Genomic DNA, 15935 nt, shown 5'->3' on the forward strand with positions numbered 1-15935 from the left:
CATGTAATGAATGAATTTGAAGACTGATCCCTTCCCTGCCCACAAACTGAGCTAAAGATGTTCTATAAAGGATTCAGACTCCCCAGTGTTTCTTCATGGTTTTGCTTTATGGGTCTCCTCTGGGGCGATGGAGGCATCAGCGGAGTTGTAGAATTTCCATTTTGGATGCAGTCCTTCTCTCCCCACCCTCTTCTCCCTCACAGCCCTAAATTGAGGTTTGGGGGCTGTTCCTTGCTCCAGAGGACTCCTCATTTGGAACTCAGACTTAATTTCCTTTATCTCATGGCTCTCCCCATGTCCCATCATCAGTTTCTAAGACCACAGCTTGTGGCCCAAGTCTTCCATTTCCCCACTAACCCCAACCTCCATTCATTTAGGAGTCAGCTGAACAGATGTAAAGCACTTCAGTGGTGCCTGGCACACAGTAGATGATCAATACCCAAGAATTTCCTTTCCTAGACTTGGAGGCTGTAAGCTTTACAGCCTGTTTTTAAAGAGCTGTACTGACTCTTATGAGTGTGAACACAGTGATCCAATAACTGCATGTTAGATATGAAATATTTTGCACATCACAGACCCAATCTTTAAAACCACTAGCATCTGTACTTGGTCAGTGAGACTGCCATTTCAGAAAGAAATTCATATCCATGTCTAGGTGTCCACTAGATATGTCCATATCTAGAAAGTTTTTTAAAGTGTTTGGATTCTTTCCCTTGCAAGGAAATGGACTATGGGTGGTCCAGCTTATATTTGGGATGCCTTTTTCCACACAGATAAAATTCCAAGAAAATAAGATTTTGATCTCATGTAAGTTCCTTTGTGCAAATAAGCTTGCATAGCAAAATGGTGCAGATAAATGTAGATGAAATGGGCTTTGTACAAGTAAATGTAACTATATTATGTTTCTCTGGTATAAAAATAGATCACATGGTGGAGGACAAAAATAGGTGACATGGTAACATAAACCAACTTGTGTAATCAGAGGGTCAACTCTGACATTTTTCACTCTAGGCCTTTTCTAATAGTCTTGTTGCTAGGGCTACAATGTTTTTGCCAGATTGGAACAGAATTGTCAACTCTAATGAAGATTAAGTAGCTTGCCCAACTACGTTTGTTTTTTGTTTTGTTTTTTTTTTTTAGCCTCAGTGAATACTGCTGGCTTTAAAAGTCATAATTATGAAGAATGGAAAGATCTCTAAAAGATCTATTTTTAAAAATATATAACTAATAAAATTTAAAATTGAGTAGACAGTTTCCATTTCACAGCTATTCCAATATAAACTTTTATCAGTCACATTGAACAAAATAACTAGAAATATTTCATACATTTAAAAAAAGAATAAGAAATTATTTACAAGTTAAGCCGCAAACAATTCACCAAAAACTGAGTAATTAAGGTTACTTAACAAACAATTCTTCTGATTAGTTGGAAAATTGTATTACTGTTCACAAATTCATACCTGATTTACTCTGTAGACAATATAGATTAGGCATAGGATAAAATCCTCTGTATTTGGTTCCTCCCAATCATTGGTCAAAGTCATCTGAGAACAGACTATCTGAGGAAAGTGTAAATACAAAGTCACCCAATAAAACATGAATAAGTTTTGCAAAGCACAGTAAAGGAAAACCAGTTTGTTCTGAACACTTTATTGCTAAAAGGATGTAAAGGGTAAGAGGAAAAAGGTGACGAAAAACTCCTTTTGATATGCTTGTTGGGGAGTCAGGATGAACTTCCTTGGCTAGGGATAGAAGGAAGAGATCACCTAAACTTCAAAAACCACAATACAATTTGCATACTTCCTTGGCCAGGGATAGAAGAGACCACTAAACTTCAAAAACCACGACACAATTTGCATGCCCATTGACCCCCAGTTTTACTTGTGCACAAAAGCATGAGAATTAAATAAAAATTCATGTGAAGTGACTAGTAAATAATAAATGCTAAGTGTTTATTCCCCTAATGTATTTATATATTTGTTGCCAGGAATTCCAATGCTGAGTAACCTTGCTTTTCCAATAAGCTTATAGCCTTTAGAACCAAAAGAAAGTCATCTTAATTTGAATATTACAGCATTAGTGACATCTGGTGGAAAATATAAGAGTTACAAAGTAGCATTACATAGCTATTCTGATCTTTCATGTAAATTTTAGATAAATTTTACATACTAAATGAAAACAAGATGAAGAAATGGTCTATGAAGTTATCTACCTTATTGTGTTAATAATCTTTGAATCTATATGCTAAAATATATAGGAAGTTAATGAACAGAAGAAACATTAGTTAGCTTTTATTAGTATAATTAGCATTATACTAATAAAAACATTTTTCAGCATGCATGTCTATATAGTGAAAAAATGATTAAAAATAGGCATGGGCTCTTTATCCTATTGTGAGTCTCATAAAAATGGTCTCTTTTTTAAAGGAGAGCCCATACCTCTCTTTTTATGGCATCACATGCCAAAGAACCTCCCTTAACAAGTTTTCAGATCAAATTGTGAACTGTGGGGTGTGTTAGGAAGTATGTCAAGAAAATAGCTAGTTGTGCTTCAGAGAATATGGAATTTAGGTATATTTGGGAGAGACATTCTGTTTGAGATACTATGGATGGAGGCAACAAAGGATGTTTTACAAGTGAGCTTTAAATATTACGGTATCAAATGCTCTGAACTAGGGAGGGGTTCAAGTATTTGTGACCAAAAGAGCAAACTGTGATCTGTTACAGGACTGGTAAGCTACAACCCTGGGGCCGAAGCAAACAGCCATGTTTTTTTCTTATTGGAACACACTCACGCTCATTCATTTATGTATTGTCTATGGCTGCTTTCAGCTCGAGTAGGTGCAAGAGACCATATGCCTTCAAAAGCAGAACTATTTACTACCTGGCCATTTACAGAAAGTTTGCCAACCTCTAGTCCATTAGATAACTGTCATCAAACTTCTCGGTGCCATTCCCACCACCTCCATGGGAGGAGTATACTTTCTGGTCCCATTAAAGTTAGGCTTGGCCTTCACTTGCTTTGGTCAGTGTGAAAAAGCTGGCCTTCAGAGTCCTGACTAACCAATGTCCCTCCAACAGAATGAGAAAGGTGCAGCAAAAGCCAGCCAATACATGAGACTGTTATACCTCTGCACAAGCATTCTCACAGAGGTTTGACTTCTCTGATTGATGACACTGGGAAAAGGATCCTGAAAGCCAGATACAGTTCAGTTCCTCCTGGGCTCTACTTCAGACCTTGATGGGCTTAACCTCTGTTCATCCCTCTACATATGGTAAGCAACACTGAGCCAGAGTCCAGGCCAGGCCTAGAGGCCCATCATGCTGTCTTAGAATCTTCTCTTTAACATGGTGTAGAAACCACTCACAAGTCTTTCAGCTGTTGATTTAAACATCATCCTCCTGAGGTAAGCCTCAAGGTCTAGAAAGAGGATGGGACAGTCCACTTGGAGCTACAGGGCAAAGCTTTTCCAGTCTAGCTTCACCTCAATAAAGCTCATAGTTTGGCTCCCACTCAGCTCCAAAATGTGTATTTCTTTTTTATTTATTATTTTTTGAGATGGAGCCTTGCTCTGTCGCCCAGGCTAGAGTACAGTGGCACGGTCTTGGCTCACTGCAACCTCCACCTCATGGGTTCAAGCGATTTCTCCTGCCTCAGCCTCCCAAGTAGCTGAGATGCGCTCGCCACCACGCCCAGCTAATTTTTGTATTTTTAGTAGAGACGGGGTTTGACCATCTTGGCCAGGCTGGTCTCAAACTCCTGATCTCGTGATCCACCTGCCTCGGCCTCCCAAAGTGCTGGGATTACAGGCGCGAGCCACTGCGCCCAGCCCAAAATGTGTATTTCTTAATTGATTATATAATCTGTAAGGGGTAAAATGACTCATCATGACTAGCTCTCCAGAAACCTCAGAGTAAATAGTAGCATGCAAATGATACAAAAATATAAGAATTTAATCCTGTTAATAATGGTAGCTGAGTTGAAATGACCAGAGTATACACACAACCTTTAAAAATGTGATTTCAGCCGGGCGCAGTGGCTCACGCCTGTAATCCCAATGCTTTGTGAGGTCAAGGCGGGCAGATCATGAGGTCAGGAGTTCAAGACTAGCCTGGCCAACATGGTGAAACCCCCTCTCTACTAAAAATATAAAAATTAGCCAGGTGTGGTGGCACGTGCCTGTAATCCCAGCTACTCAGGAGGCTGAGACGGAAGAATGGCTGGAATCCGGGAGGCGGAGGCTGTAGTGAGCTGAGCTGCGCCACTGTACTCCAGCCTGGGCGACAGAATAAGACTCCATCTTGGGGGGAAAAAAGTGATTTCACAGAATTTAGTCTGACTTCTCAAATAGTTAAAATACAAATGAAGCATTTAATTGCCACTTTTCTTGAAATCATCTAGCTTGGTAACACCAGTGGTCCACTTATTCCATAAAGATATGAAGAGTCTACAAATTTGTCACTGAGAACCCAGAAACTGCCATTGATCCACAGTATTTGCTCAATATGTAATTTCTGAATGAACAGATTCAGACTATGTGCAATTACTTAAAAATAGTGAAGGTTAAATAAGTTAATACACATAAAGAACTTAGAGTGTCTAATAATAAGCATTAATAAACTGAATTTTTACAAAATGAGGTCAGATTTAGATTAGAGATTAGAGAAGACTTTACAAATCTGCCTTAAACTGACCTTGGAAAAACAGGTGAGAACTGGATAGAAAGCATGTACCAGATGAGGGTATTAATGAAAGCACAGGAATAAGCATAGTATTTAAATATATAAGGAAAAGTAGGCTGACAATAAGGCTAAGAGTATAGTAAAGTACTAAAATCAACACTTGTTCAACTGGAATTGTTGGACTAATTCCAAAGGACATTTATCCTTTCACAATGATGAAGTAATAGCCTTAAGTCTATTGCTATGAGATGAACAGGATGTGATCAAAGTTTATCCATTAGATTGAAGACACCTCAAGACTCACTCAACTTTGGACCCTTAAGTTCTATAACTTCGTAGGAACAAGAATTCATTAGCTATGCTGAATCAATTCTAATTACCATTTAACTATATCAACACCAAACCAGTATCAAAATGTTTTAAGACAAATTTAAAACAAACTTAACTTTATTTCCTCACTTTCACTTAAAACTTGATTTTATAAAACACATGAAAAAACATTTTTAAGAGTTCTGTATCACAGAACATTAAACAGTACAAATATCCATTGCTTCATAGGTTCAAGTTACATAAATTAAAGTCAAATAATTGGAAACTGATTCAATAGGGAAAACTATACATGAAATGAAGGTCAAAAGGAGCTACACAGCAATATTTCATTGTTTATAGATTATGAGTTACTTTCAGGACCTTAACAAATATTCTGAATATTTAGACTTCCTTTGTTGTATTTTATACTTAAATATCTCCCTACCTATACTGAGTGAAGCTACTTGACCAAAACATCTGGTTTAGGAAAGCATCTAGCTTTATAGCACAAGTTTTTCCATCTACAGTTACTAACTTCAAAGGAATATACATCACAATGTTGACAAAAAAACCTCCTGGTTCCTTTTGAACAATGTGCAATAAATTCATGATGTTAACTCCATGGTAAGTCAAATAGGTACCAAAAAAATAAAAGGAACAATTACACACAGTTCAGTAAGTATCATTTTGGTTTTCTCCATGTAAAAATTAACCAATGAAATAAAACATATCAACTATAGATGACTTGATTTCAGGAAAACCACATTTCAAAATTACAATTACATTATTTTCCTCATGTCATCCTCAGTCATTGACAGGAATTTTGTAGGCCACCATGCTATTTACTTTGTGGATTGTAGTAGTAAATGAACGAAGGCGGACTTCCTCAGAATTGGTAATAAACTGTGGTCCCGACTCTTCCCATTTTTCAGGTACAACCAAATCTTTGTCTGTATAAATCAGCAGATCAAATGAACCTAAATTGGGGATAAGATCATTGAAGTACATTATTTTCTAAAAGTAAAACTAATCTTGCTGCCTCTCTTCTATTTTGAACCACTCACTGCTGGAAAAGGTCATTTGGCTTGGTCTCCAATCACTAGTTAATTTATTTTGCTCAATGAACATTTATTTCAGTAAAGAAAATATTGTATCTAACTTCCGTGCAATTTAGTGATTGTGTTCAAGTAACCCTTATCTTATTTAATAATGGTCCCAAAGCGCAAGAATAGTGATGCCAGCATATTGTTATAATTGTTCCAGTTTATTATTAACTCTTACTATGCTTAATTTACATATTAAATTTTATCATAGGTATGTATGCATAAGAAAAAAACATTATATAGGGTTCATACTATCCATGGTTTCAGGTATTCACTGTGGGTCTCCCTGTGGAAAGGGAGACGACGATACATTACTTTTGCATGATAACGTTTTCCCTTCAATTTATATTACATAAATCTGATAAATAAGACAAAATTTAATAAAGGGGTGATTACGGCAGTAGCTTAGTCTTTTTGCCAATCAATTTAATTCAACAAGAAGTTGTATAATACTTACAAGAAACTTCCAACAGTGGCAGAAATGTCACTGTAGCTGTGATCTGTCTGATCACTGAACGGATTTCATCCTGGATAGCTTTCTGAGACTTTTCTCTGGGTGCACTGTCAAAAAAAAATCAAATCAATTAATTCATTTCAGGTCTTAACTAATTATTTCAAACATAGTGGTTAGATTATTTATCTGATTAAATGCTCTCAACATCAAATAAGCAGGGCTTATTTGAGAAAGGAGGTCTGTAAAAAATGTGAGTGAAAGTATCCTTCGGACCTACAACCTAGTAGGCACAACATTCATCCTTATTACTTCATTTATCCTGCCAGTCATCTTTTAGAGCTGGTCTTAGTGTCAGGTCATTTAGTATCAGATGACTAGAAAATTTGCCAATCACTTCAAGTTCGGGAAACTTCAGCATCTCTTGAAATAAAAATAAGTGATATCTAAAATATTTATTGGTATAATCATTTCGGCATTTTTAGTAATGCCTAAATGTCTAATTTCCTATTTTCTCAAATAAAACATTAAATTGTATATCAAATTATTTTATAAGCTAAAAATTTCCTAAAATACACCAAAGCCTTCAGAAGCAAACTACATTTCACTATAAGAAATGGTTCTCAGTTTATAGAAAAGCATGCCTAGGACAATGCATTTCTCTTCCAGGGAGTCTGGAACCTTCAGAAATTTATGAAGTGTCTTAGGAAGTAGATGGCATTAAATGAAGTACAGCAGAGCTACATCTTAAATTGTGTGAGTCTAATATCATTCCTTATAGTTAAAAATATCTTAGAACAATTCATTAAATGGTTCATCTAGTATATCATGTGTAGTTTTGTATATATCACCATAAATACTGTTTGAAAACTACTGATTTAGACTAAAGGCAATTATGTTAAAATTATATTATATTTACATATCAATGATATGCTAAACTGAGCACAATTCTTTTCCATAGGTGACTGAGGATATCTTAGAAAAATAAATTAGAAACAAACTATATTTTATATAAAACTAGTTCAATATAATTAGAACTCAATTAGTAATAAAAACAAGTTTTGAAAAAAATACATCAAAGTAGAAATAATGTAATTCCTATTTACCTGTCATCTTTTGCAGTCTTGTCACACTCAATATCAAACTGCCATCTTTCCAGGACCTCACCACTTTCAATATTTGAGATAACTACAACCAGTTTCTGAACTGAACACTTGTATAACCAATCTGCAACACATAAAAAGGAAGGCATCTTTCTTGGTCCACTGCATCATAAAGTAGCTCTCTTCTCGGGTCCCACTCCCTATCCTCAGCAAATTCCTACCACTGCTATCTGGGACCCCCTCCTATGTGCAAGAAAATTTGCACCATCAATAATCTAACTTCTGTTTTCAAATTCTCAGTATCTGTATCAGGTACAGTAATTGGTGCTGAGGACAGAATACTGAACATGTGGTAGTTTCATCCTAATCCAAGATAAAAGCATAGGAGATGGGCATTAATCTACTCATCACACCAATAAATGAGAAATTATCATTGTAATGGCTGCTATGAAAGAAAGATGTAAGATGCAATGAGAGCATAAAAAAAGGAAGATTTGAGCCACTCAGGGAGGTCAGAAAAGGTCTGAGTTTAGCTCTAGGGATAAACAGCATTAAATATGCAAAAGGATAGGAAAGAAGATACAGGCCTCAAATACTCCCAAGGGAAGAGCATATAGAGGGCTGGAAGCAGCCCACTACAAGTGCAATCAAGAAACAAACAAACAAACAAAATAAAACAAAGTAATCCTTTCAAGATTAACAGGAGCCAGACCACGCAAAGCCTGGTGGATCAAATTAAAAAAATATACACTTCAAGACCAGGGAAGTCATTACTGTGTGTGAACAGGATGTAAAGCAATTAGACTTGTATTTCAAAACTATCATTGTAGCTGTGATACGGAAAGTGGACTGGAGATGTTAAAGAGGGGATCTAGAGACACTAGTTAGTTAATCAGTAATTCAAGCAAGAGTTAATGAAAGCTTGCAGGAGGATAAACTGGTAGATATGGAGCAGTAGGTAGATTTAAGAGATTTCATGGTTAAAACGTATTGGGTTTAGTCACGATAGTAAGGAAGAAGCATGATTCAGGGACAGCTTCCAAGTTTCTTTTATTTCTGGCTGGACGGTTTAGTCATTCATTGAGAGAAAAAAAGAAAATTAAAGAGTATCAGTCTTGGAGATGATCCTAAATTTAGTTTTTAGTATGCTTGAGTGTACATTGTCTCTGGGATAGCTACATAAAGATACAGCTGCTGGATATATGAGTCTGGAGAAAGAGGCTTGGGATAGATGTAAGTTTGTGAGTTGACTACACAGAGGTTGTTAGTGAAGCTATACACAGGTCAGAGATCACCTATAGAGAAATTATAAACACAGAACGGGGGCTCAGATTGAGCCTTGAAGTAATCTTGGAAATTGAAACAGCATATTCAGGAGTCAGCGAAGTTTTTGTAAAGAAACAGAGTAATTACTAAATATTTTAGGCTTATTGGCCACCAAGATCTCTGTTGCTTATTTTTAAACAAACCTGTAAGTGTAAAAACACTCTTAGCTTGTGAGCAGTGCAAAAACAGGCCACTTGTTGGAAGTGGCCTGTGGGCCTTGTGATCCCTGGCATTTATCAACAACTTTTTATTAGTTTCACTCTGAAAAGGAGGAGACTGGGTGGTAATTTGCTCTTCCTTTAAAACTGGAGAGATGAAACCAATGTGGATAATTAAAATCAAAACACAGAAGCAGAAAATATGAGAGAGAACAGGATAAAGACCCTGAAAAAGGCTAGAGGAAATTACATTCAAAACAAAACAATTGGCCAGCAAAACAAAACATGAGCAGCCACTCATGCCTGTAATCCCAGCACTTTGGGAGGCAGAGGTGGGTAGATCACGAGGTCAGGAGTTCGACACCAGCCTGGCCAAGATGGTGAAACCCTGTCTCTAGTAAAAATATAAAAATTAGCCAGGCACGGTGGCAGGTGCTTATAATCTCAGCTACTCGGGAGGCTGTGGTGCGGGGGCAGAGGTTGCAGTGAGCGGAGATCACGCCACTGCACTCCAGCCTGGGTGCCAGAGTGAGACTCCAAACAAAAAACAAACAGAACAACTTGCCTCTAGGGAAGAGCAATTTTTCCACTTTAACTAAAATAAAAGGGAGAAGTTAAATAGGAAGGTCTAGACACAAATAAGGTGAAATGTCATTAACGCAGTCTCAAAGGAGACAACCTAAAAACCATTGGCTTAGGCAATGCTTGCTTCTCCAGCAAATTAAGATAAAAACACACAACCATAGTTGTCTAGAGGTTCCAGGCCAAACGACCTGAGTACAGCCCTATGAATCACTATAGATGATTTATTCCTGACCCCCAATTTTGGATGCAACTCTGGGAGAGGTGGACACTCTTATCAGTGTCTTTCCTGTGTACACTTGAGAACAGAGGTCTATTCCCACACCAAAAGAGGTCTCATCTTGCTATTTTGACAATACCAATCTACTATAGCAGAAGTTCTCAACCAAGGGCAGTTTTGTCCCCTAGGGCACATCTGGCAATATAATACATGGAGGCATTTCTGGTTGTCAGAGCAAGGGGGTTTGTTACTGGCATTTGGTGAGTAAAGGCCATAGTTGTTGGTAAACATTCTATAACACATAGAAAAGCACCCACACCAAAGCACAGAAAAGCACCCACACCAAAGAAATACCCAGGCCAAAATGTCAACAGGGCTATCTTCCCTTGCCTGTTAATTTGAGACCTGACATCCACGGGTTGTTGTGGGATTCCCCTCCTGTACACATAAATGGCAAGGCAATGTTAACAGTTTATCTAGAGGATAGTATAGCTTGAAAGAGAGTTACCAAGCTAAAAAAGTTTACATCCCCATCATTGGAAGGGCATATTAAAAATGGGTTAGTAAAAATACAATAAAAACGGTAAAAAAGACACATTTCTGGTCAACAACAAAAGAAATAATTTCTAAATTAAAAAAAAAGATGGCCGCTGTAGTACTTTTTAAAATTTTAGAAGATCAAATGGGAGAAACACTTGAACAATTAGAAATGAGAATCCTAAGTGGAGGGTAACATGAAAGAAAAACTAACAGGAATTCTATAAAGGAAAAAGAAATCGATGAAGAACAAGCATTCACCCAACAGGTGAAACAATGTCTTCAGCTAAAGAAAAACGAGTGTTCAGACAGAAAAGGCTTACTGAATCATTGGCAGAATTTTTGAAAACGACAAATAGAAATACGTGAAAAACAAACAAACAAAAAAACTGTGAGTGTTCTGTTATTTAGTAGCTAATCTTTTCTCTTTTTGAAGTTTAGTTCTCTGGTTGAATCCAATTTCCTTGATCTTAATGTAATGATAACATTAGACTATAGAAAATTAATTAGTTACAGAAAATTAATACATTATATTGAGAATATGTAGTGTATATTGTCTCAGATAGTGAACACCATTATAATTATGTAAAATTCCAACCTGTTCCATTTGGCCACATTTACTGCAAAAGCCACTTCTAAGGGAGTTGATGAAGACTATTTTTTTAGCCATATCAGATTTCTAACATCAGAATATTCAGCCCACTCACAATGTAGTGGGGGAAGAGTGTTTTTCTTCCATTTTATATATTATTTTCTTCCTCTCAATTGAAAATATATTTGAGATGTCAGTACACTTCTATGTGCAGAGCGGAAAAATGACTGCTTAAGACGCTAGAAAATCTGCAAGACTCAAATTGTTTCCAATGATTAAAATACCTTTCAGTTGTTCCACCACATTATTTAGGTATTTTATGAGCTCAAGATCAGTAGTTACAAGCAAGGTGAGTCCGTATTTCTGCACTCGAGTAAAGGTTTCAGATGGATATATGCCACGCTGATATAAAATGCTGTTGATGCCGAATGCTGCAAGCAAAAGAAATGTTACAGAAAATTCATTATCACTGCATAACTCTGGAAAATAAAATATATTTAGATGTTGCTATATTTTCATTAGGCTATACAGCTATAAATGACTGAACACACGTGTATCTTGCTGAAAGCAGAGTAGGTACAAAGTGGCATTAAAAATCCTTAAAAGTCTTGCTTCTAAGTAAAAAAGATAATTGCTTTCATGTGGCAAAAAAAAAAAGCCAAAGTGTATCAACTTATTATTGCCAAATTTCATCTCATTGTAATCCAAGTCCAAATTCAGATTATGAGGCTAGAGGATGTCAAAATAGGCTGTTGCATTCGAGTTAGCAACTGACTGAATAGTCACTGTGCTCCAGACAAGCCTTTATCTTCCCCTTTCCCTCCCAAATCCTGCCAGGTTCCTTTAGAACGTGCAGCTGGCCTGTTCGAGAACAAGGTTTCCCAAAGTCTTGTCTACTGCCAGCCTCATGCCCAATAATCACTTTGAGTGGGAGGGTGAGGGTGCTCTCGCAGTTAAAAAAAAAAAAAAGAAAGAAACACACACACACACACGCATACACTGGGGCCCACCCCAGTCACACTGTGTCCTGTATCGGAAAGTAAGGGGTGGGAGGTGGGACGGATCTGCACTTAAAGGAAGAAACGCTCCGGAAGAGGCTACGCCGCGAGGTAGGCCCCAGCAGCACGCAGGCCTGCAGCTCCACGTTAGCAACGCGTCTGGAGAAAGCGCCTGCAGCCGCCTCTCCCCAGATTACTTCTCTGGTATCAGAGGCCGAGCTGTGGGTCTACTGAGCCGTCACGACTCCGTTCCCCCCGATATATTGGCCTGCGCGAGAACTTACAGAAGAACTCGGCCACGATTTCGGCGCTCCCGCGCAGGGTGATTCCCTGCTCCCGGGAGAGCTGCAGCGCCATGGCCAGGGACACAAACAAAGGCACGCGCTTCCACTCCGCGGACAGCAACCACAGCGGCTCCAACAGCACTTCCCCGCCAAGCGTTTCAAAAGTAACGACGCAGCACGTCGTCAGGTCCTTTGCGCAGGCGCGACGAGCCTTTAAGCCCAGCCCCACGCAGCGGGGACCTGCCCTTTCTCTCAGCCTTCCTGTGATGTCGCGGGAGCGGCCGGTTCGCGCAGGCGCAGTTGGTGGACCTGGTGGCGCTGTGCCGTGTGTGACAACTACGGTAGGTGTAGGTTAGGATATGTCTTCTGGTCGTGGTCTACTAGTTGGGGCCGAGGGAAGAAGATGATGATTCCAATTTCAGTAGCCACTCTCTAGGCTTATGAACTGAAAGACCAAGGAGCACAATTTCCGAGTTTCAAAGATACTTTCAAACTGAAAGGAACTGTTCGCCAGCTGCTCGCGAAGTGGCCCATGTGACCCCTAGTGAACGGTCTAAACTTCCGCTAGATGCTTTGGGAATTCGTAAAGCGACTGCGTGCGCGGCAGCCAAGCCACAGCTTTACAGGGTTCGCCTTCTGTGTGGGAACGCGGCTTTTCCCGAGAAATTGGGTTAGGGATTAAAGAGAAGAACTGCATCCTTTTTACTGCGCTTTTTCCACGTCTTTCCTGGGCTTAGGGCCCTCCTCAGAGGCCAGAGGGGTAGGCGAGTCCGAGGCGGTAGGGGGCTGCGTCCGAAAGTCCAGGCTGCGTTCTGTCCACCCTGCCCACCCTTAGGGGGCAGGACAGGAATAAGGTCACCTCACCAAAGAGGCCCATCAACATTGAAGAATATTTCAGTGAATCTTGACTCACCAAGCTCAATGACTTTTCATTGAAAAGGGTGAGAATTATTAAGGAGATATTGCACAATTAATGTTCATGTCAAGTTTGAAAAAAAATTATTCTTAAAGCAGCTAGGAAGATATTTGTAAAATGACGCCTGAAAAACTTTCATGTCTGCCGGACGTTATATGAGAAATACTTGAGTGTTGTTAGTTTTCTATTGCTGCATAACGAATTACCACGAATCAGTGGCTTCAAAACACCTATTCGTTTTCTCAGTCCTGTAGGTCAGAAGTCTGGACGTGGCATAGTTGACGGCTTTGCTCAGTCACACAAGGTTGAAATCAAAGGGTCTGCAAGTGGGATCTCATCTGAGGTTTGGGGTCCTTCTAAGCCCTCTGGCAGAATTTCGTTGTGGTTGTTGGACTGAGGTCCCTTTTTGTCTCGCCAGCTGTTGGCCAGAGGCCAGCTGTATGTCAGCTAGACCTTTCACAGGCCTTCTAACGCTTCCCATCTCCGTGGCTTTCGGGAGCCCCCAGCCCCTTTTAAAGGCTCACCTGATTAAGTCAGACTCAGTCAGATCTCCCTTTTGATGAACCTAGTCCCAGAAGTGATATCTGCTCATATTTGTAGGTTCTACCCAAACTCCAGGGGAGGGGATTATGTAGATGCGCTCTCTAGGGGCCAGGAATGTGGGGAACTAGCTTAGAATTCTGCCTGTACAGCGTTGTATATCATGTTTCGATCAGTTGGAAGAGTAAGGCATGGGTGTGATAGGTAACAGGTTGACTTGACCCAGTAAAATTTTTTTCCTTAAATCCTTTAATCTCTCTGTGTGTATAAATCACAATCTTTGATATGAAGAACAATGTCAGGGAAAGTGAGGAGTAAAGAAGCAAGGGAGTTGGATGTCCTTCACCCCTTCCACTGGGAGCTTGGGTAGAGCTAGAATTTTGGCATCACGCTGGTAGACCATGGTGCCCATGTTTTTCCACATAAAAACTGCCTCTCTTTCTAAGGAATTTTATGTTAAAACTCAGCACTTTAGGAAAGGTTTTCTTGAGTTTCATGATAATGTGCTTTTTAAGTTACCTGAAGCTACACATAATTGTTAGTATAACCTGGAAATTCTAGAAATTAAAAGGCTGGCATAATTACGATTTTTCTATGTACAGAGGAAGTACTAAATATCTGTACTCTGAGGAGACATAAGACATGAGGTTTAGAAGGAATGGTCTGTGTCTTTTGAGGAGTTTGTAGTCTACTTTGGTTTAAATATTTATACTTTTTTTTTAAAGGAAAATTGGAAGCTCATGAGTTTGGCCTTATCTGGTTTCTGCCTGCCTGGGAAGCCCCCTATCAGATTACTTTCCTCATCTGTCTGCTTCTTTCAGTAACTTGGCCCTCCATGTTCTTTTCCACCTTAGTGCTTTCCATAATGTATATTCCTTCTCTACCTAGAAATTTCATTTTATCTGCTCAGATTCCTAATTATATTCACACCCTTTCTTAACTTAAATGTTACTTTGCTTAAAGACATTTTCCTTGGCCCTTCAGACTGTATAAGGACCTCTCTGAAGTATTTTCATAGCATCTCATAGTGCTATTTCAGAGCATTTATTTTATTGTAAAAAATTGTGTAATGGTTTGTGTTATACCTGATCTGTTTTCCTGTATCAAAAATAAAATTAGGATGAATCTAAAAGTTTATTGTCATAGAAAAAGTACAGATCAGAATCCAGGAGACTTCAAATCAAGTGGGAAGGGTGGTAAGAAGCTTGCACTCACCAGTAACAGCACAGCTTATAAGGATAAAGGAGGAAGCATTTTGAGCTTTTCCATTATTGGTCCTTATACATTAAGATTTTGTTGGGGGGGGGCAAACAGCTGTTTAAGTTGATTTGTCTACAGTTGATTGGCTTAATTTCACGGAATCATACTAACAAAAATGTAAAGCTTATGTTTTATATTTATGATTAGAGCATTTCAGGGAAATCAGGATTACTTAAGTTTTGGTTTATGTGGTTATGGGCAGTTGGTCTTGATGTATATCTAAACTGTGACTTCCATTTTTATTTTATTTTTTTTTAACACCTGTAAGATCCATGATGGCATTTAGTGGGTTCTCAACAAATATTTGTTGAATGAATGAATATTTGCTTAGGAAAGCTTTATGTAAGAATCCAAAACATTTTCTAATTGAAGAGTAGGTTGGATGGATGAATGAGGTCACTTTTAGAGAACTGTGAATACCTATCTGTGTTGATTGAATTGGAGGTACCAGGGTTTTCTAGGTTCTTAGGATTGACATAATTAAAGGGGCATTTTTTTTTCAACTGTTAATTCAGTAATGGTTGTAGAATGGATTGTGTACAGGACAGTCTAGGTTAGTGGCCTCAAACTTGATCATGTAGAAGAATTACCTGTGTGTTTTGTAAATTCCTGGCTTTTATTCCACCTTCCCCAGAACTGGTTCAGGCCACACTTAAGCACCTGAAGTATGCTGATCCAAATTGTAACATGCTGCAAGTGTAAAATACCAGATTTCAAAGACATCTAAACTAATGGATATAAAGTATTATGTTAATATGTTTTCTAATTGATTACATCTTGAAATAATATTTTGCATGCATTGAATTAAATAAAATGTATTATTAAAATGATTTCACTGGTTTCTTTTTAGTTTATTTTCAGTGTGATTACCATG

The 15935-nt window shown here is 38.5% G+C and overlaps 2 protein-coding genes across 4 annotated transcripts in view; one reads left to right on the forward strand and one right to left on the reverse strand.

The window, feature by feature from the left end:
- Positions 1 to 1634: 1634 nt before the first annotated feature.
- On the reverse strand, positions 1635 to 12480 carry MAD2L1 (mitotic arrest deficient 2 like 1). Its single transcript, XM_003816425.5, has 5 exons — positions 12346 to 12480; positions 11348 to 11494; positions 7652 to 7772; positions 6552 to 6655; positions 1635 to 5968 (listed from the first exon to the last, which is right to left on the reverse strand). The coding sequence occupies exons 1-5, from the start codon at positions 12416 to 12418 to the stop codon at positions 5796 to 5798; spliced, it is 618 nt and encodes a 205-aa protein (XP_003816473.1). The 5' UTR covers positions 12419 to 12480; the 3' UTR covers positions 1635 to 5795.
- Positions 12417 to 15935, forward strand: part of LOC129397626 (uncharacterized) — a 591351-nt gene continuing 587832 nt past the window's right edge. For all 3 annotated transcript variants that reach the window (XM_055111788.2, XM_063603884.1, XM_055111790.2), the window contains exon 1: positions 12417 to 12686. In XM_055111788.2, coding sequence (XP_054967763.2) covers positions 12417 to 12686 — 270 coding nt within the window. The remainder of the gene's footprint in view (positions 12687 to 15935) is intronic.

Source organism: Pan paniscus, chromosome 3 (genome assembly GCF_029289425.2).
Source record: "Pan paniscus chromosome 3, NHGRI_mPanPan1-v2.0_pri, whole genome shotgun sequence".
In the NCBI taxonomy this organism is placed as follows: Eukaryota; Metazoa; Chordata; class Mammalia; order Primates; family Hominidae; genus Pan; species Pan paniscus.